The following is a 23021-nucleotide window of genomic DNA, read 5'->3' on the forward strand; positions in this document are numbered from 1 at the left end:
TTGAAATTATTTCAAAATATAAAAGGATGACAAATTTATAAGAATACAAAGTTAATTTTATATTACTATTGTTATAAATTGTTAGCAATAAACCAGAGTAAAAATAGACTTAAGCACTTATAGATAAAATAAAAAGATTTAATTTATGAAGCTTGAAAGTAAAATACTAAGATTGTAGTTTTCACTGTTATGTCTTTGGCTTCACTGTTGAAACGTAAGTGTATTTTGTGCAAATCTTTCTAGTTACTGAAAAAACTCTTTTTGATCTTACTCTAGTTGGAGTAAGCTGGAGGAATGGAGGAGAGGAGGTTGTTATAAGCTAGGTGTCCTCCACTAACTCCATCCTTCAACTCCTTCTAATAGATAACTTCAGAGAAATATTTTGTATAAGTATTTTTGGAAAGGACAACAGGGTTTGTCCCAATTTTACTGTTAGTGAACTTAAGTTTTTGTTTTAGAGAATTTTCTTCAGGCATGCTTATTAGATATTCTGAAGCAGTATTACCTGTCTCATGTCTTGTTCATATCTCACTTATTTTGAAAGTCTTTGACTAGAGTAGGAATTATTCTTGGAATAAATGCTTTCCTTTGCTGATTGTCATTTTCTCCAGTTACTAGGAGTAAGGTAAAACGTTTTCTAACTGCACCTTTGCTGAATTCAAATTTTTAATGCAGCAAGTACATCTGGGTGCATCTCAAAATATAAATGATTTTGATTTCATTGTTTTAAAATAGTGTGTTTTAATAGTGGTATTCTCATATTCACTATATTCTTACAGTGGTATAATAACTGCCAAGATTTTGAAGAACAGTAATACAATCAGTTTATAAAAATTTAAAACTTTTAAATGACAGATATGTAAACAAAGGTAATATATAATTGAGAAATTTGGAAAAGTATAAAACATGGTTAATATACCTGTACAAGGAGCTCTCAGACAAGTAATAAACAATTTATAAAATAAGAAAATGATCAAAATATGGGCAGCTTAGAAGAAGCAAATCTCAAATGGCAACAAATATAAAAAAGAGATGTTTAATCACTGCTAGTTAGGAAAATTCATATTACAGAAACGAGATTTTTATTTTGCACCTAGCAAAAGAGTAGTAACATTTATATGAAAAAATTATGAAATTATTCAAAAGAGTACCTTAGAACTATACCATTTGACTTAGAGACATATCCACAAGGTGTAGTTAAATGAGTAAAACAAAATAAAACTGACAAGAGTTCCAGTTTTGTAAAATGCTGACAAGATCTCTCGTATGTGTATACATCTAAATGTGTATATGATTATATGGTCTTATACAAAAGTGTGGAATGAAAAATACTAAGTTGAAAATGTGTGTTAAGAGGTTTATGTTGGTGCAAGGGAAAATAGGGAGGCAAGCAAAACACATTATATTCCATAGATGCATTCATATAAAGTCATATATTTGTGTATTTATATTGTAAGGACTTGTTTAAAAGATTAAATAAAGATGAGAGATTTAGTTTTAAAAGGAGAGGGAAGGAACCATTAGAAAGATATGGTGTGAAAGTGTTCCACAGAGAGGGAAGATAGCAAAGTTCCTAAGGTGGAAAGTAGCTTCTGGTTAAGGAAAACACATGCACATGTATACACACGCACACGCCAGTGCAGCATGATGGGTGTAAGAGAGAGTGATGAGAAATAAGGTCACATAGTTTGAGGCCAGATCATTTATTCTGTTTCCTTAATGAGTTTGGTTATTACTTTCAGTGCAGTGAAAAACTCTAAACTCCTTCTTACACATTTTGATTTATGTTTCAAATATATCACTCTGTCAGGTGTGTGGCAAATATACTGTGGGGTACAATAGGTAAAGCAGGAAATCTAATAAGAAGCAGCAGCATAGCACAGGGAGATCAGCTCGGTGCTTTGTGACCACCTGGGTAGGTGGGATAGGGAGGGTGGGAGGGAGGGAGACGCAAGAGGGAGGAGATATGGGAACATATGTATATGTATAACTGATTCATTTTGTTATAAAGCAGAAACTAACACATCATTGTAAAGCAATTATAATCCAATAAAGATGTAAAAAAAATAATAAGGTGATTATATAAATAATACACATGAGAGATTATGTAACTTAACCTAGGGCGATATAGTGGTGTAGATAGAAGTGGATAGGTTTGGGATATGTTTTAGAGGTGGAGCTAAAACAATTTGCTGAAGGATTGGTAGGGTAGATTATTGTGATAAGAGGGATCAAGGATAACTCTTAGATATTATTTGGTTTTGTTTGAATGGATGACGATTCCATTTGCTGAAATGAAGAAGACTGTGGAAAGAGCATATTTGTTGTTTTTAAAATCATGAGGCTGGCTGCAATTACCTAGCAAGGACTGTGGGGGTAAAGAGGAGAAGGGAGCCCAAGTCTAAAGCTCACAGGCACTTCAGTGGGTAGAGGCTGAGCAGAGGAAGAGGATATAACTCTAAAAGCTGAGAGGAAGCAGTCACTGAAGTAGGAGGAACACCAGGGCAGTGTTGTGCCGTAAACAACTGGAAAAGAAAATGTTTGAAGAGTGAGAATATGGTCAGCTTTGTCAAACGAGATGTATAGTAAGGTAAGAAAAAAAATGACTATTGACTTTAATCACATAAATTGAAGGTCACTGTAATGATATTGACAAGTCTTAGTGGAATCTGGGGACTGGATGTCTGATTGCAGTAAGGTTGAGGAGAGAATAGGTGATGAGAAGTTAGAGCCACCAACTATAGACGTTTCTTTCAAACATTTTTACTCTGAAGTAGAGCAGAAAGAGGGGTGAAGAGAAGGGGTGGTAACTGAAGGGGCAGCGTGGAGTCAAAGGAGATGCTAGAGCATGTTTCTAAGCTTGTGGTCTTTGATAGGAGGGAAACCATGATGAGGGAAGAGAGTGTAGCATATGGAAAGGAATAGGAACAAAGATGTCAATAATGACAGCAGAGAAGGGAGAGTGTGGAAAAGTACAGATGAAACAATTGAATTGATAGATTTGGTGATGGGAAGTGAGATAGTTGCTGCTGATTTCTGTTTTCTCAATGGTTTGAGGCAAGGTTATCAGTGGAGAGTTGATTTGAGGGAGAGAAGGTAGGAAGTATCTGACCTGGAGAATGGGATAATGGGACAAATAAGCCAAGTTACAATGTCAAGCAATGTTAAGTGTTAGTTGAGATTTATGGTCATCAGTTCAGAAACACAAGGGGGATGTGGGTGTGAGTGTGCATGCACACTTAATATTCCCAGTAATTGTCAGCTACTTGCATAAAGATAAAAGGATAATTGGGTAAATGTATGGGGGGTCAATACTTGGTTGGGGCTGTGCTAAGCAAGTATGTTAATGAGAGAAGAGTAGAAGTGAAAAATAGTGATGGCCCATGGAATCTAAAGAGAGAAGAAAGGGCATGAGAATATGTAGATAGTAACAAAGTGGTGAGGTAAATGGATTGGAGGACTTGATGAAGGTTAAAGAATTTCTGAAGAGATAATACAAAATAGGAGAGTTGCATAGAAGGCAAAGTGGAATGCGTGAAATTGAGATTTTGGAGGTGATGTGATTATTGTTTATGGCAGAGTTAAGGTATGGCAGTAGGAGTGCTTGACATGTGGTGGTGGTTGATCATTTTGGAGGTTGGGAGATAAAGGAACTGAGAGGCTAAGGTATTTGCACTAATTTTTTACACAGATGCTGAAGTCACCAGAGATAAGAGCAGGATTAGAATGAGAAGTAGTTATGTGATACTTATCAGTGCATGAGGGAGAGGGAGAGTGACCAGGGGTCACCACAAAGAGTTTTGGGGTGGTATAAATTTCATGGCTTGAGCTTCAGGATATCTGGGGTTTTTAGAGAAGAAGGAAAATTGAGGAGAGAATGGGGAGCAAAAAGGACATATCTTCCAGACCCTTGAGTACAGGAGATGTAGTATTTAAAAACAAACTAATTAGTCTCTATTTGAGAGGGCTTCAGGTGACATGTTTCAGTTAGAGAAAGAAATATTCAAAGAAGAATTTGAGGACATTGGGGAATTTGCTGATCTAGACTGAATTTCAGTGGGTGCAGTAGAAGAGCTTGGGAAGGAGGAGAAGTATAAATTAGATTAGTGGATGTACTTTGTTGTTTAGGGATTAAAGTCTGAGTAATGAATGGATTACTTGAGGTGGGACTTGGTTTTCTAATGCCATTTTAACCTGGATGATAAGGGGCCACTGATCAACTGTTTCCTTCTCTGGTTCTTTGCCCACTGCAGCAGAGTGGCAACCAAGGATAAAGGAAGCCTCCTCAGGAGACTGCTCTATTAGAGCCCTTGGAGGTACAGGATATATGTAGGATTGTAGGCCTTTGGCAAATTGGGGAAGAAGACTCACGTGGAGTATGAAGCTAGGAACCTTTTTCAGCTTTGAAATCAGACTCAGTGTTAAAAGAGACCTCATCTTCAGGTAGCCTGTATTCAAGTACTACTAATAACTTGTAATAAAAATATACTTTTTTGTTTTGGATTGTCTAGGTCACTTTTACAAAGAGAAAGTTTGGATTAATGAAGAAAGCCTATGAACTTAGTGTGCTCTGTGACTGTGAAATAGCACTCATCATTTTCAACAGCTCTAACAAACTGTTTCAGTATGCCAGCACTGATATGGACAAAGTTCTTCTCAAGTATACAGAATATAATGAACCTCATGAAAGCAGAACCAACTCGGATATTGTTGAGGTAACATATATCTAGTAATGCCTGAATTGTAGATAATAATTAAATCTTGATTTAATAACTTTAACTGTCAGGTTGCTTTTTATATTCAAAATATAAATCGGTTATAGATATAGCTTTTCTCTGAATTGTTTCTTAGAAGGGTCTAATTATTGCTATATGATGACCCATTTATGTTATCAGCATATCCTAATCATTGAGAAAAAATAAACTAGGCTGTTGTACTATATACATCAGTATAATCTAACATTTCATCTATGATTATTTATTTTGTATGACTTTTTAAATTAATATTATAAGAAACTATCACTTTAGACAGTATGAAGTTATAGTTTTAACATGTCTTAATTATTTCGTTACCTCAGTGACTACCCACAACTTTAAACACTAATGAAATGGAAGAGAATGATGTAAATATTATTTCTATTTTGTTAATAGTACTTTGGTTGTGGGGGGAGGATTGCCTCATTATTTTTTTTAATCTGTTGCCCTTTGGTATCTCTCATAGTTCTACCAACCTAATTAAGTGAAAATAAGAAAAGGAGTTTTATAGAATGATTTCAGTCTATTCAGAAAGTGTTTTAAGACAAAACCTTCAAAAAGGAGAACCAATATACTTTCCCCTTCAACTATTTTCTGTTGCAAAAATCTTATAAAAGATAACTTTCTATGTATATTTCTAATATTTTAAATTAGCATTCTTATTTACTTTTATCTTTTTTGTTTATATTTCGAGGTTTTATTTTTGTTCGAAATGGATTTTTTTTTCGCTGCTTGAAAAGACGTAATGTTTACTTAGTTTTGTAATATTAGAAAACTGTTTCAATAAATTAGAGATTTCCTTGCTTAAAGTACTGAAATCATGGGAAATGATTCAGAACTAGCCATAAAAGAAGAAGTCCAAATTTAGATTTTATTTGAGAAATTGAAATTAAGATAGAGAAATATACTTTATTGTATAGGAATCTGATTTATTTGCCTCCACAGATTATGTTATAGTTCTGAAAATGCATTTTAAATTTCCCCTATATTTTTCTACCTTAACCATTCCTTTTTGGACAGTAATTGATTGATTGTTACTGCAAAAAAAAATTCTGCTACTTTTATTAGAAAAATACTTAATTTTTAGCAATTAATTGTTTGAAATGAAAAGTAAAAGTGTAGTATAATTAGAGCTACAATTCCTCTGTTGCTTGATTTTCCCACCATTTTATTTGAGTGGCTCACTCCAGTGTTTATGAAGCTTTTGACCTTGCTTTTGTTGATCACTTCAGTTAAATTACATGGTTACATCTTTAGCCAAACTCCTTAGCACAGTTGTGTTTTAATCAATTGTAAGTTATTTTATATCATTTAACTTTTATGGTATATCTTATCACTTATGTGCCATATAAACTGCTTAGTAGACTCCCGGTTATGTATCATAATGCATTTTGAATCGTAATTTTGTAAATTAGGGGATCTTGGTTTGGGTGAGCTTCATAAAGAGACTTTGTAACGGGCTTTCCTTGAAATAGAAGGTATCCCTGGTGTTTAGTTTAAAATGACATTTTAAAAACCTCTGTGTCTTATCAAAAGCTCCACTGCCTTAAGTCAAACAAAAAAATAGAGTTGACTTTAATAGTGTCAACAAATAGATATTGAAGCTAGTTTCATTATAGAAGGCAATCACCTCCTTAACCCTAACTACTCTGCTCTTTCATTGCAGCAGTTGTTGTTCTTGGCCCCCGGAAGTTGAGGGTACTTCGCACAGCCTAAAGTTTACTTCCTTAGAGAATATGAAGAATATAGTGTGATTTAATCCTCACAGAATTTTCAGACTACCTCAGTCTTCATCTCTGTTGTGGTCAGCAGTCAAAGTGTAAGAGAGTAAATCCCAAACATTTTTTAGCACTCTCCTATATTATAGTTTGCTTTAGTATGAAGCAAATTGCCATCAATTGCCATTTTGATGTTTTATTTTTTTAATTGAATTTCTTAGATATAAATGAACATGAACCTTACCAGTAGCTCTTTTTGAAGTTCTGAATTATATAAATATAAGACACATTATGTAAATACAAGACAGAAAATATTGGATTATAAGGGATTTAATTTGTTGTGGTAGGATAAAATTATAAGGCTTAATTCACCTTTCTTGTATGTTAATGTCTTACTGAGTTAATCTTCATTATAAGACAGTAGTGGTTACCCTTGTAAGATGGTCTTTATTCCACATGTAAAGGTGATGCAACTACATCCTCACTAGTAGTGCATACATACCTGAGTTCTTTTTATCAGTTGTGGTGATGACTTTATGCTAATGCAGCTACCAAGATTGTTGTGAACCAAACTAAATTAACAGGATAAGAGTAATGACAAATGCTTGTATAAAGCTTCCTATGAGCCACTTTCTAAGTGCTTTACAAATATCTTATTTAAGGATATTTTTAGAATATCATTTTAAGTATTTTTTCCTTTTACATATAGTTTCCTTTCAAACCGTTGTAGTAATTGGAAGCAAACTTGTTGACATGCATTTGTTCATTTGACAAAAATATTTGAGGAACTTCTGCATGCCAGGGACTCTGCAAAGTGATATTATTTAGAGGTTTCTAATTCAAGCCACGAGACTTCTTTTTTTCTCCTACCTACAGTTTTGTAAAACATTGAGATACACTTTTACCAATGGAAGATTTTATATTAAACCTCTAACAAATTGGTTCCGGACTCTTGAGCCATCTCATGATGTACTCATTCGCTGAGTACATCAACAATAAATGGAGGCATGAACAACTATAAGTGATCTACTTTAGAGTGTTTCCTTATGCAATATGACCAACAGTGAAACTAACTGAAAATTTTGTGAACAACTTTCATAAGGCCTCTAACCTGAATTCACCCATTTCCTGTTGCATATATGTTAGTCTTTAAAATTGGCAGGATTTTGCTTTCCCCCAGAACTAAAATATTCTTTGACATAATCTTACATATATTAAAATGGAGTCTTCTGTAGATGTACCAATATTTCTATTCTGCTGGATCCTACACACAGGCCCTTTTGGGATGTACTGTGGAGAGAAGAGGGATGGGTGCCCTGTATTGTTAACCACATCTGCATAGTCCATGGCATAAGGATGCACATGTTTTTGCCTGTGGAATTAGATCTAATATGTTTTCTGGGAGCACTATAGAATAAATATAATGTAGTAAAAGTAAAAGTAGTTGGTATTTGAATATTGTGACGATAAACAGAGGAATACATGATGCTCACATTGATCTACAGGTATTTTTAACCACAGGTATTAGAAACACGTCTACAGAGTGGTGTTTTCTATCTTTGCTTTTCCTTGTTTCATATTATTTATATTTTAAAACTAGTCTCTTAAAATTTTAATCAGTTTTAACATTTTAATTGTAGTTGATAAGAATTTTTTCTGTATAGCTTTGGTTTTTTTTAATCAACAGCATTTACATATTTTAAATTGCATTTAGGTATTTTAAATCAAGGTCTGCAATGTCTTGGATGTATATATCTCCTTGTTGAGAAAGCTAAATACATGAAAATGGAAATTTACACATTGGTAAATTAGGAGATTGTCATTGGGGTAAACTTTGTAAGAGACTTCATAACTGGATTTCTTTGAAAGGGGAGTATCACTGCTGCAGTTAAAATGACATTTTATTTGAAAATGTTTGTGTACTGCTTTTCAGGAATATATTCCTTTCAAAAAATGAGGTTTACTACTTTATTCCCTATAGTTCATTAGGAAACATCAAAGATATACATTGTATCTTTTTATGTTGGTAAGCATTGACACAAAGAAAGGTGGCTGATTTTTGTTTGCTCCTACAAAAGGTAGTAATTTAATTGAAATGTACAAAGAAAATGTTATAACCCCCAAATCTTCTTTTCAGTAAATTGATTTAAAAACTTGTGAACTGTATTATGCAATTTTATAAGAACATTAGATATGTCCTAGAGTATTAGAAACTAGAAATGAAAATCACCAATCTAATTAGTTGCCATTATTCATTCACTTTGAATTTATACTGAATAGAAGCCTAGAACCAATACAAGCGTTCTGCATCAAAATAAAAATTATGCTAAAGGCATGAAGTGAGGACGTTAGCAGCCGCTACACAATAAATGCCTGAGATTACTTTTGTATCTACTTTTCTTTCACTTTGCAATAATATTTGAAATATTAAATATATCTGCTCATAATATATTTAAAATAGCATTATATATTTAAAATAGTGACTTGGTGGCATTGGACATTCAGTAAATAGCTTGTGTGGTGATTCAGATCATTGTGCTGTCATTTAAGGATGTAAATACAGGGGCCATGGCCAGTTATATCTCTTATTAATATCTTGTGAACTGTTCCCAAATAGAGGTATTTTCTTCACCACAGGAGTACTACAGTACTTAAATTATTATTATTTTTTCACTTGCATTATCTCATTTGATCTTCATATCCAAGGTAAGCTTTTTCAGAAGCAGAAATTGAGACTAGGGTTTGACTTGCCCAGAGTCATGTAGCAATTTAGTGGGAAAACTGGGATTAGAACCTAGGTCTTTAACATTACCCCCTCCCTTTGTTCCCCAGTTTACCGAATCCATTGGAGCTCTGGGACATTTCACCATAAATAGATAAGATTTTATACATATACCAGTAATGTATAACATATAGTAAACATGAATAAGTTTTCCTTAATAATGAACAGAAAATTAGTGAAGTAATTGCAACAAGAATAATATACAACATTTATCAAGTACTTATTATGACCTGGTACTCTTCCCAGGGCTTTTATTTATATTATCTTATTATCTTATTATATTATTGAATCCCTCTAATTATCCCCATTTTGTAGTTGAGGAAATTGAGGCACAGTGATAAATGAAGTAAGATGATGATAATTTGTGTTCTAAAGGAAGAGAAAATCTGCTTTTTTGAGTCTTAATAGTTCTTCCCTGCTTTCAGATTACAAAGGAATTTGGAAATAATATCTCAAAGGAAGATAGGGAATCAATATAAGATGCATCTATCAATTACTAAATAAAAACAGCTGGTAGTAAAAGTGATCATGCCAGGAGTACATTATTTAAAATCAATAGTTCTCAAAGTGTGGTGCCTTGAGCAGGAGCATCAGGATCACCAGAGCACTTGTTAGAAATCTAAGTTCTTGGGCCCCACCTCAGACCTACTGAATCAGAAACTTTTGAGATGAGGCCTAAGCAATCTTGTATTAACTTGAAGTAACTTGTCCCAAGTGCAGTGAGACTAAAAGCTTCAAGTTAGCATGCAATGTCTTGGCAGTGGTTATCCAGCTTTTAAAATATTTTTATCCCTAAGACTATCCTCTGAAATAATTTCAAGCAGTGAGCAAGCACAAATTGCAACTTTTAAGACCTTCTAAAGAGCAATTCAAAGTAGTATGCTGATTTGGTGTGAATTGCAAACTAGGGAACACATTTTTAATGGGTGACCTTTCGATTCAATTCTTCATGGGTTATACGTGCTTCTTTGAGTGTATTTAGGGGGTCTGGTGGGGATGGGTGGGGAGATGGACTCCAGTTCCTCAGCTGAGCAAAAAAGAAAGAAATGACTTTTGTCTCCTGAGATCATCTAGTTACAGAATTTGGAGGCATGATTATGTTTAGGTTTTCTGACAGGATTATTATGTCCTCACAGAGCCTTCTTGAGCCAATCAGTTTTTTTCTCCCCATGTTACAGATGAGGAATGGAACAGACAGGGAGTGTTTAAGAGGCTTGCCTAATGTTTTACAGGGCTGCAGTGGAGCGGCAGGGAAAGGGAAAAAATAATGAAACATCTGAAGACAAGACAAAGCTTTCCTCCACCTCCAGCCCCCTGCCCTGCTCTTTTATTCCTAACAGAGCCTGAAGCAGCAGGATGGTGATTCACAGGGTGAGGCACGAAATCCTCATGGCCCTCCTCCTCTTCCCACATGTCCTGCACCATCACCTCACACAGCAATCACTGTAGCTCTTACAATTTCAGTTTTACTCTTTTCATTTTGCTATGTATTTGAATATTATTATTTATCATACAATTATTGGTTTTCATTTATGTGCTTTTTATAAGGAACTATGCATCTCTACGTGTGATTTTTATTTTCTTGAGGTCAGGTTTTTCTCCATCAGAGATTGATGTTGCTGATATATAAACAGGAGTTCATGGGTGAAAAGGGTGATATATATATATATATATATATATATATATATATATATATATATCACTTCATAATATGGCTCACATTTCTGTAATGCATTTCTTGTGATTATTGATGAATACTTTTGTATCCTTTTTATGTCCCTATGTGTCATGGATTGAATGTTTTAGTACTTAGGATGAGATAAATTGTTCTTTTTTTCTCAGGAAGTTCTTTGATACATTGACCAAATTTTTGACCAGTGAGAAAAGGAGGGTACAGAGGATTGGGAGAATGGTCAGAGAAAACTTCCTCTAGAGGTGACACCATCACCTGAGTCCTTTAAAGGATAGGGTTGGAGAGAGAAAAGGGGTTAGAAGAAAGGTGTTATAGGTGAGGGGGGACAGCTTATGTGGAAAGTAGGAAATGAGGTATAGCATACTTATTTTATGGAATTAAAATCAGCTATGAATAGCTGTAGTGTAGTGTGAAGAGTGGAAATAGCTAAAACCTGAGAAGTAAACCAGATTCCGAAGAGACGTATAATACCTTTAACTTTCTCCTGAAGGTTTGGGTGCCTACTGAAAGAGCCTAATAGAATACCTGCCTGCGGTTTTACTGACTCTCTTGCACTTCCCAAGCTGTAAATTCTGTTAGAATTGCATTGTAATTTTTTTGACAGGGGCTGAAGAGAAGTGAAGAGAAAAGGGTAAAAGTATTGAATGTAATGCATTATTTCTTCATTTTTTAATTTATTGAACTGATATTTATCATATATATGAGGCATTGTACTGGACACTGGGAATATGGTGGTAACTGGCCATATTTCTTCTGTTTTTCTAACAGGATTATGTGTGGCTATTTTATTATCTTACTTCAGAAGTCCCTTTGTTGGATACACTTCAGTATGGATTCAAGGCACTTAGAATCCGAAGATTTTGATGTTTACCACCAAATATTAACCATTCAGCATATAAATATTATATTAGTATTAGAGCTGGAAGCTCATTTAGAGCAAAAGCTGTAGAGTACTCACTGTATTTAACAATGTTATGGGTATGCCTGAAAAGTGAGATATATCTATAGTCTAAGTTGTATTTCAGTTCTCTTATATAAAGGTAGCTAAGGCAGACATGCAGTATACATGCAGTATGCATATATGTGCAGTATGCATATAGAAAAATATAAACCAATATTCATATCATACACAAAATTTCTGTGGAATAGAGAGTTTGCATAGGGGAATAATAAAGGTAAGGAAGAAACAGATTGGGTATAGTTGATGGAATGCCTTGAATACCAGGCTGTAACATTTGATATTTGTCCTATGGGCATTGGGCAGCTGTTAGAAGTGTTTAAAAGTTTAGGCAGTCAAATAGTTGTTGTAAGAATACTCATCTGGCAGCAGATAATTAACATTTTAAAAGAAGTTTATAGTTTTAAAAATAGACTGTTACCTCACCTCTTAATTATGGTAGCTTTTTAGTAATGTTGAGATTTGTATGATGATGAATGCTATTCCAGTTGGTTTGAATGGGGAAGAGGGATTAAAGTGGGGATTTAGGCTGTGTTCTAAAGTGTGTAATGTATTCACACATGACACTTTTTCTTAATTGAGCTATAAAAATTTTGAGTACACCGTTTGTAGAAAAGGAAATGTTTAGAATTTGACCATAATGTGAATATGGTCAAATATTATTTTATAAATAATCTGTACAATGTGATCTCCTTTAATACAGCAATTTAAAGTATTTGTACTTAAAATCACTTCATTATTATTATGCAAAAATGACAGAATGACCAAAATTATTGTGAAAAGGAGTTTGTGTTATGAAGAGGTTTGGAAACCTTGATCTAGTTCTGTACTTTATTTATTTTTTTGCGGTACGCGGGCCTCTCACTGTTGTGGCCTCTCCCGTTGCGGGGCACAGGCTCTGGATGCGCAGGCTCAGCGGCCATGGCTCACGGGCCTAGCCGCTCCGCGGCATGTGGGATCTCCCCAGACCGGGGCACGAACCCATGTCCCCTGCATTGGCAGGCGGACTCTCAACCACTGTGCCACCAGGGAAGCCCAGTTCTGTACTTTATTTAATTGATAAGGAAGCTGGGGTCCAAACAAAGTAAAGAACTTGTCCAAGATCATACCAGTACATAATGACAAAACCAAGACTTAAATAATGTTCTCTTGAAAGTCTTGGGTCTATCTCAGTGGTCCCCAACCTTTTTGGCACCAGGGACCAGTTCTGTGGAAGACAGTTTTTCCACGGGGGCGGGCGTGGGGGATGGTTCAGGCGGTAATGCAAGCAATAAGGAGCAGCAGATGAAGCTTCACTCCCTAGTCTGCTGCTTACCTCCTGCTTTGCAGCCTGGTTCCTAACAGGCTGTGGACTGGGTTGGGGAACGCTGGATCTCTTTGAAAGACTGTAGATCCTTTAACGCAAAGACTTTGAGAAACAGCATTAGTATTCTTCCTGGTGGATTCCCACAGATCCAACACATGGCTTAATAGTGACCTATAAAACTGAACTAAAAGCAGTGTTGCTCACTTCAGTGTTAATTCATTTATGATACTCTTAAAAATCCATCAAACGTTACCCAAAGCTAATAAGGACAAAAACATAAAGTATCTTTAAGTGGAAATAAAACTCAAGAATGAACAGGATGTGATTTCCTTTGCTCTGTAACACTGGAAACGATGCCTTTGTTTCAGTATCTCTCCATCTTCCACATCTCTTCCCAGTATATATAACTTCCAGCTTTCAGACAGGTAAACAGACTTTAAAAGAAAAAAGTAGAAGTGCTTCCGGTGTAGTGCAGTTTATGCATCCTGAAAATTTTTACAGACTGCAAAACCTATGCAACTTTGTGTTCTGAGCACCAACATAAACTAAAACTAATTAGTAATTGAGAAGATAGTTTGAACTGCTCAGTGAGGCACCTTAGTGAAGCTAGTGATGACAAGAGTTGGTATGATAAATTCACCAAATTAATTACTTGAATGGAAATGCTGGCAGCACTTTAATTAGGATGGAGATAGTGAGTTTTAGGACAGTACAGATGGCAATGTAGCAATGAGCCATGGGGGGAAGGGGGGGTTAACATTAAAGTGGGCATGGGAACCTGCAACAAGGCTGGGAGTACTCCTCTGAAGCCCTCGTTTAAAATTTTCTTATAATACAGATAAATGTTCCTGCTGTCAGGAGGACATTCTCCTTTCCTCCTGAAGGTTGTGATGCTGTTCCCTCTTTCCTGGCTCCCCTTTCCTAGGAAAAATCACCAATGAACCAAAGTGACTTCTTTATTATACTGACATCATTCTCTGTTTATCAGTTTCATATGAGCTAATTTGCATTCCAAAACATGTTTTATAGTAGAGCAGATTACTGTTTAATCATAGAAGGGTTTTTTCTTCCCTCCCTCCCTCCCTCCCTCCCTTCCTTCCTTCCTTCCTTCCTTCCTCCCTCCCTCCCTCCCTCCCTCCCTCCTTTGTTCCTTCCCTCCCTCCCTCCCTCCCTTCCTTCTCCCTCCCTCCCTCCCTTCCTTCTCCCTCCCTCCCTCCCTCCCTTCCGAGATAGTGTTCATCAGCTTATGTTCATCTGAATAAACAGCTGCTATGTAAAAGAAAATTATTCAGAGATGGGAAGTTGTATTATCTTTCTAGTTTCCTTTGCAATATAAAGGTTTTCATAGATTTTATCGGCTTTTGTTTCATATAGTTCGGTTCATTTTTTTTTAACATCTTTATTGGAGTATAATTGCTTTACAATGTTATGTTAGTTTCTGCTGTATAACAAGGTGAATCAGCTGTATGCATACGTATATCCCGTCCCTCTTGCGTCTCCTTTCCACCCTCCTTATCCCACCCCTCTAAGTGGTCCCAAAGCACCGAGCTGATCTCCCTGTGCTATGCAGCTGCTTCCCGCTAGCTATCTATTTTACATTTGGTAGTGTATATATATCAATGTTACTCTCTCACTTTGTCCCAGCTTACCCTTCCCCCTCTCCGTGTCCTCAAGTCCATTCTCTATGTCTGTGTCTTTATTCCTCTCCTGCCCCTAGATTCATCAGAACCATTTTTTTTTACATTCCATATATCTGTGTTAGCATACAGTATCTGTTTTTCTCTTTCTGACTTAACTCTGTATGACAGACTCTAGGTCCATCCACCTCACTACAAATAACTCAATTTCGTTTCTTTTTATGGCTTATATTCCATTGTATAGATGTGCCACATCTTCTTTATCCATTCATCTGTCGATGGACAGTTAGGTTGCTTCCATGTCCTGGCTGTTGTAAATAGTGCTGCAGTGAACATTGTGGTACATGACTCTTTTTGAATTACAGTTTTCTCAGGGTATATGCCCAGTTGATAATCTTAATATACCTGGATGTAGGTCTCAATAAGTACAAATTCCAATGTGATGATTATTCATAATGATAGTAATAAACATTTCCAAAGTTTTTAGTAAGCTGCATGAAGTACTTTCACACTACTTGGTATTTTTATAAATCATTGCCTCAGGTATCTTTCATTATGTGAAATTGAATGCTCAATGAGGCAACTTTGTGTTGCTACGACAGTGGGTATTATAGACATACTTGAGATTAACATTAACATTTTTTGTTCTTTTTATTGAGATATTCACAGACCATAAAATTCACCATTTTAAATTATACAGTTAGTGATTTTTAGAACATTCACAAGTTTGTACAACCATGAATGCTAATTCCAGAATATTTTCATCAATCCAAAAAGAAACTTGGTATCCATTCATTTCCCAGTTCCCCTTCCCCCTCCTCCCCCATGGTGGCAGCCAGTAATCTACTTCTTGTATCTATGGATTTGCCTGTTCTGGATATTTCATATAAATGGAATTATTTAATATGTGGTCTTTTGTAACTGGTTTCTTTGATTTAGCATAATGTTTTCAAGGTTCATTCATATTGTGGCATGCATTAGTACTTCATTCCATGGTTAAATAATATTTCATTGTATAGATATACCACATTTTGCTTATCCATTCATCAGTTAGGAACATTGGGTTGTTTCACTTCTTGAGTGTTGTGAAAATGTTACTGTGAAACTTGTGTACAAGTTTTTGTATGGACATATTTTCATTTCTCTTGGGTATCTCACCATGAGTGGAATTTGCTGGTAGCTCTTTGTTTCTTTTGGGGGAAGTTGACGGTGGAACTCTGGAAAATGTAGAATTCTTTTCAACATTTAACTTTAAAAAAACAAAAAAAAATCAAAAAACAACTTTACGGGTGTCATTAAAAAATACTTGGCTCATCTTTTCCTAAAAATGTTGACTTTTTAAATTTCAGTAACGTTGGGCCAGGTTATCTGGACCAATTCTTCAACTGAAGACAACTAAAAACGCTTGATGAGTTGTACAAAAACTTCGTTTTAGCATCAAAGAACTGTTAAGGAATATGCCAGGCCAAAATCTAAGAAAATGTTAGAACCTAAAAGGTAAAGAAGTGTTTAAAGCTCTGGCTACCCTGAATCATTTGCCCATTTGGATAAAACAGTTAAAAAACTAAGCTTCAGGTTTCGGTGGATTCAGAGGCAAGAGGACACTTATTACTTCTAGGTTTCTGAGTCTAATTGATTGCTTCTAATTGATTGCTTGGACATCAAGCTGGGACCTCAGGAAGAGGGAAGCTCACTGCCTTTTCCCTACTTGCAAAGGACTGCCAGGAGAATTCTTTTGTGCTGACCAGATAGGGCAAAGAGGAGAAAAAGAAAAGAAAGAAGGAGAACCTATCTCTGAGAGGTTGTAAAATAAGTTACCAGCATTGTGCAGAATCACAAACCAAAGGAATATAACACAAGAAGTCTGAGAAAAGTAGTACCCCAGTTACCTCGATGAAGCAAATATATATCCGTTTTGAATAAACGCACCTTATTGTAGGTATCAAAAATCTTCAAGTAACCTTTCAAGGCCATTGAGCATCTGTCATACAGAGATGACCAAACATAAAAGAAAACAAGGCACAATAAGCAAGATGCAGCAAGAAACAGCAGAAACTGATACCTAAGTATTTCAGATACTGCTATTATTATACATAGATTATAAGCAATTTCACTTACTATGTTTTAATTTTTTAAAAGCTTGCAAATGTCTGTATGAAACAAGAAATTATAAAACAAGTGATATAGCAGACTTGAAAAGAATGAAATACTTCTGGAAATGAAAAAAATATAATGGCCAAAATTAGAATCTTAGTAGACATTGCAAGTATATTTGACATAGCTGAACAGGAAATTTGTGAACTGAAAGAAGAAATTATCTATAATGCAACACAAAGAGATGAAAAGGTGGAAAATACCAAGAGGTTGAGAGAAAAGGAGGATTGTTTAGAAATTCTAGCCTAAATTTAACTGGCATTCCTGGAGGAAAGAGAATGGGGCAGAGGCAATATTTGAAAAGATAATGACAGAATTTTCCAGGATTAATGAGAGTCTATAGTTCTCAGATTTAAGAAGCCCAACAAATCCCAGGCAGAGTTAAAAACCCTTTTAATCTCTACATAGACATATTACAATGAAACTGCAGAAAACAAATGATAGAGAAAAATTTAAACACATTATCTTCAAAGGAGTGCTGACTGATTCTAAACAACAGCAAATGAAACCTGTAGTCAGTGAAATGATATCCTAAATGTGCTGGGGAAAAAGGAGTTGGAATCCAAGTTAGAATTCTATATCCATAAAAAATATCTTCAAAAATGAGGGCAAAACACCAGTGTATCAGCTTTGCAACTAAACCACCTCAGAGTTTTGAAGAAAGGGTCAAAACCAAGTCAAGCCAGACTGCGGTGGTAAGAAAGCAGTCTTCATGCGAAGATCATATGACCTCTACAAGCTTCACGTGGACAGTGACCCATGTTTGTTTTTGTTCTTTTTTAACCTCTTTATTGGAATATAATTGTTTTACAATGCTGTGTTAGTTTTTGCTCTATAACAAAATGAATCAGCTATATGTATGCATATATCCCCATATCCCCTCCCTCTTGTGCCTCCCGCCTAATCTCCCTATCCCACCCCTCTAGGTGGTCACAAAGCACGGAGCTGACATCCCTGTGCCATGCAGCTGCTTCCCATAGTTATCTGTTTTACATTTGGTAGTGTATATATGTCAGTGCTACTCTCTCACTTCATCCCAGCTTACCCTTACCCCTCCACGTGTCCTCAGGTCCATTCACTACGTCTGCATCTTTATTCCTCCCCTGCCCCTAGATTCATCAGAACCATTTTTTTTTAGATTCCATATTTATGTGTTAGCATATGGTATTTGTTTTTCTCTTTCTGACTTCACTCTGTATAAGAGACGCTGGGTCCATTCATTTCACTACAAATAACTCAATTTCGTTTCATTTTATGGCTGAGTAATATTCCATTGTATAGATGTGCCACATCTTCTTTATGCATTCATTTGTCATTGGACACTTAGCTTGGTTCCATGTCCTGGCTGTTGTAAATAGTGCTACAGTGAACATTGTGGTACATGTCTCTTTTTGAATTATGGTTTTCTCAGGGTATATGCTCAGTAGTGGTATTGCTGGTTCATATAGTAGTTCTATTTTTAGTTTTCTAAGGAACCTCCATATTGTTGTCCATAGTGGCTGTATCAACTTACATTCACACCATCAGTGGGAGAGGGTTCCCTTTTCTCCACACCCTCTCCAGGCTTTATTGTTCATAGATTTTTTGATGATGGCCATTCTGACTGGTGTGAGGTGACACCTCACTGTGGTTTTTGATTTTCATTTCTCTAATGATTAGTGATGTTGACCATCCTTTTCATGTGTTTGGCAATCTGTATATCTTCTTTGGAGAAATGTCTATTTAGGTCTTCTGCCCATTTTTGGATTGGGTTGGGGTTTTTTTGATATTGAGCTGCATGAGCTGCTTGTATATTTTGGAGATTAATCCTTTGTCAGTTGCTTCATTTGCAATATTTGCTCCCATTCTGAGGTTGTCATTTCTTCTTTATGGTTTCCTTTGCTGTACAAAAGCTTTTAAGTTTCATTAGGTCCCATTTGTTTGTTTTTATTTCCATTTCTCTAGGAGGTGGGTCAAAAAGGATCTTGCTGTGATTTATGTCATAGAGTGTTCTGCCTATGTTTTCCTCTAAGAGTTTTATAGTGTCTGGCCTTACATTAGGTCTTTAATCCATTTTGAGTTTGTTTTTGTTTATGGTATTAGGAAGTGTTCTAATTTCATTCTTTTACATGTAGCTATCCAGTTTTCCCAGCACCACTTATTGAAGAGGCTGTCTTTTCTCCATTGCATATTCTTGCCTCCTTTATCAAAGATAAGATGACCATATGTGCATGGGTTTATCTCTGGGCTTTCTATCCTGTTCCATTGATCTATATTTCTGTTTTTGTGCCAGTACCATATTGTCTTGATTACTGTAGCTTTGTAGTATAGTCTGAAGTCCAGGAGCCTGATTCCTCCAGCTCCATTTTTCTTTCTGAAGATTGCTTTGGCTATTCAGGGTCTTTTGTGTTTCCATACATATTGTGAAATTTTTTGTTCTAGTTCTGTGAAAAATGCCATTGGTGGTTTGATAGGGATTGCACTGATCTCTAGATTGCTTTGAGTAGTATAGTCATTTTCACACTGTTGATTCTTCCAATCCAAGTCATGGTATCTCTCTCCATCTGTTTGTATCATCATTAATTTCTTTCATCGGTGTCTTATAGTTTTCTGCATACAGGACTTTTGTCTCCTTAGGTAGGTTTATTCCGAGGTATTTTATTCTTTTTGTTGCAGTGGTAAATGGGAGTGTTTCCTTAGTTTCTTTTTCAGATTTTTCATCATTCATGTATAGGAATGCAAGAGATTTCTGTGCATTAATTTTGTATCCTGCTACTTTACCAAATTCACTGATTAGCTCTAGTAGTTTTCTGGTAGCGTCTTTAGGATTCTCTATGTATAGTATCGTGTCATCTGCAAACAGTGACAGTTCTACTTCTTTTCTGAGTTGGATTCCTTTTATTTCCTTTTCTTCTCTGATTGCTGTGGCAAAAACTTCCAAAACTATGTTGAATAATAGCGGTGAGAGTGGGCAACCTTGTCTTCTTCCTGATCTTAGAAGAAATGGTTTCAGTTTTTCACCATTGAGAACAATGTTTTCTGTGGGTTTGTCATATATGGCCTTTATTATGTTGAGGTAGGTTCCTTCTTTGCCTACTTTCTGGAGAGTTTTTTTCATAAATGGGTGTTGAATTTTGTGGAAAGCTTTTCCTGCATCTGTTGAGATTATCATATGGTTTTTTCCTTCAGTTTGTTAATGTGGTGTATCACACTGATTTGCGTATATCGAAGAATTCTTGCATTCCTGGGATAAACCCAACTTGATCCTGGTGTATGGTCCTTTTAATGTGCTGTTGGATTCTGTTTGCTAGTATTTTGTTGCAGATTATTGCATCTATGTTCATCAGTGATATTGGCCTGTAGTTTTCTTATTTTGTGACATCTTTGTTTTTGGTATCAGGGTGATGGTGCCTCGTAGAATGAGTTCGGGAGCATTCCTCCCTCTGTCCTATATTGGAAGAGTTTGAGAAGGATAGGTGTTAGCTCTTCTCTAAATGTTTGATAGAATTCACGTGTGAAGCCATCTGGTCCTGGCCTTTTCTTTGTTGGAAGATTTTTTATCACTGTTTCAATTTTAGTGCTTGTGATCGGTCTGTTCATATTTTCTATTTCTTCCTGTTTCAGTCTTGGAAGGTTGTGCTTTTCTAAGAATTTGTCCATTTCTTCCAGGTTCTCCATTTTATTGGTGTATAGTTGCTTGTAGTAATCTCTCATGATCCTTTGTATTTCTACAGTGTCAGTTGTTAGTTCTCCATTTTCATTTCTATTTCTATTTATTTGAGTCTTCTCCCTTTTTTTCTTGATGAGTCTGGCTAATGGTTTATCAATTTTGTTTATCTTCCCAAATAACCAGCTTTTAGTTTTATTGATCTTTGCTATCGTTTCCTTCATTTCTTTTTCATTTATTTCTGAACTGATCTTTAGGATTTCTTTCCTTCTCTAACTTTGGGGGGTTTTTTGTTCTTCTTTCTCTAATTGCTTTAGGTGTAAGGTTAGGTTGTTTATTTGAGATTTTTCTTGTTTCTTGAGGTAGCATTGTATTGCTGTAAGCTTCCCTCTTAGAACCGCTTTCGCTGCATCCCATAGGTTCATCTTGTTTTCATCGTCATTTGTTTGTAGGTATTTTTTGATTTCCTCTTTGATTTCTTAAGTGATCTCTTTGTTATTTAGTAGCATATTGTTTAGCCTCCATGTGTTTTTATTTTTTACATTTTTTTCCTGTAATTGATATCTAGTCTCATAGCGTTGTGGTCGGAAAAGATGATACGATTTCTATTTTCTTAAATTTACTGAGGCTTGATTTGTGACCCACGATATGATCTATGCTGGAGAATGTTCCATGAGCACTTGTGAAGAAATTGTATTCTGTTGTTTTTGGATGGAATGTCCTGTAAATATCAGTTAAGTCCATCCTGTCTAATGTGTTATTTAAAGCTTGTGTTTCCTTATTTATTCTCTTTTTGGTTGATCTGTCCATTGGTGAAAGTCGGGTGTTAAAGTCCCCTAGTATTATTGTTTTAGTGTCGATTTTCCCTTTTATGGCTGTTAGCACTTGCCTTCTGTATTGAGGTGCTCCTATTATGGGTGCATAAATATTTACAATTGTTATATCTTCTTCTTGGATTGATCCCTTGATCATTATGTAGTGTCCTTTGTCTCTTGTAATAGTCTTTATTTTAAAGTCTGTTTTGTCTGATATGAGAATTGCTACTCCAGCTTTCTTTTGATTTCCATTTGCATGGAATTTCTTTTTCCATCCCCTCACTTTCAGTCTCTGTGTGTCCCTAGGTCTGAAGTGGGTCTCTTGTAGACAGCATTTATATGGTCTTGTTTTTGTATCCATTCAGCCAGTCTGTGTCTTTTGGTTGGAGCATTTAGTCCATTTACATTTAAGGTAATTATCGATATATATGTTCCTATTACCATTTTCTTAATTGTTTTGGGTTTGTTATTGTAGGGCTTTTCCTTCTATTGCGTTTCCTGCCTGGAGAAATTCCTTTAACATTTGTTGTAAAGGTGGTTTGGTGGTGCTGAATTCTCTTAACTTTTTGCTTGTCTGTAAAGGTTTTAATTTCTCCTTTGAATCTTAAAGAGATGCTTGCTGGGTAGAGTAATCTTGGTTTTAGATTTTTCCCTTTCATCACTTTAAGTATATCATGCCACTGCCTTCTGGCTGCAGAGTTTCTGCTAAAGATCAGCTGTTTACCTTATGGGAATTCCCTTGTATGTTATTTGTTGCTTTTCCCTTGCTGGTTTTAATATATTTTCTTTGTATTTAATTTTTGATAGTTTGATTAATATACGTCTTGGCATGTTTGTCCTTAGATTTATTCTGATGGGATTCTCTGCCCTTCCTGGACTTGATTTACTATTTCCTTTCCCATGTTAGGGAAGTGTTCAACTATAATCTCTTCAAGTATTTTCTCAGACCCTTTCTTTTTCTCTTGTTCTTCTGGGATTCCTATAATTCGAATGTTGGTGCATTTAATGTGGTCCCAGAGGTCTCAGACTGTCCTCAATTCTTTTCATTCTTTTTTCTTTATTCTGCTGTGCAGCAGTTACTTCCATTATTTTATCTTCCAGGTCACTTATCCGTTCTTCTGCCTCAGATATTCTGCTGTTGATTCCTTCTAGAGAATTTTTTAATTTCATTTTTTGTGGTGTTCATCATTGTTTGTGTGCTCTTTAGTTCTTCTAGGTCCTTGTTAAATGTTTCTTGTATTTCCTTCATTCTTTTGCCAAGATATTGGATCATCTTTACTATCATCATTCTGAATTCTTTTTCACGTAGACTCCCTGTTTGCTCTTCATTTGTTTGGTCTGGTGGGTTTTTCCTTGCTCCTTCATGTGCAGCATATTTCTCTGTCTTCTCTCTTTGTTTAACTTACTGTGTTTGGGGTCTCCTTTTCACAGGCTGCAGGTTCGTAGTTCCCATTGTTTTTGGTGTCTGCCTCTAGTGGTGAGGTTGGTTCAGTGGCTTGTGAAGGCTTCCTGGTGGAGGGGACTGGTGTCTGTGTTCTGGTGGGTGGGGCTGGATCTT

At 35.7% G+C, this 23021-nt stretch overlaps 1 protein-coding gene across 13 annotated transcripts in view; it reads left to right on the forward strand.

Moving 5' to 3' along the window:
* MEF2A (myocyte enhancer factor 2A) overlaps nt 1-23021 on the forward strand; it is a 174604-nt gene that overhangs the window by 92805 nt on the left and 58778 nt on the right. For 12 of the 13 annotated variants that reach the window (XM_027083218.1, XM_027083220.1, XM_027083213.1 and 9 more), the window contains one exon: nt 4512-4715. In XM_027083218.1, the coding sequence (XP_026939019.1) occupies nt 4512-4715 (204 nt within the window). Of the gene's footprint in view, nt 1-4511; nt 4716-10486; nt 10626-23021 lie in introns of those variants that run through there. The other variant, XM_027083222.1, reaches the window with a different exon arrangement.

This window comes from Aethalodelphis obliquidens, unplaced genomic scaffold (assembly GCF_003676395.1).
Source record: "Aethalodelphis obliquidens isolate GAN/ISIS:26980383/991018 unplaced genomic scaffold, ASM367639v1 scaffold49, whole genome shotgun sequence".
Classification (NCBI taxonomy): Eukaryota; Metazoa; Chordata; class Mammalia; order Artiodactyla; family Delphinidae; genus Aethalodelphis; species Aethalodelphis obliquidens.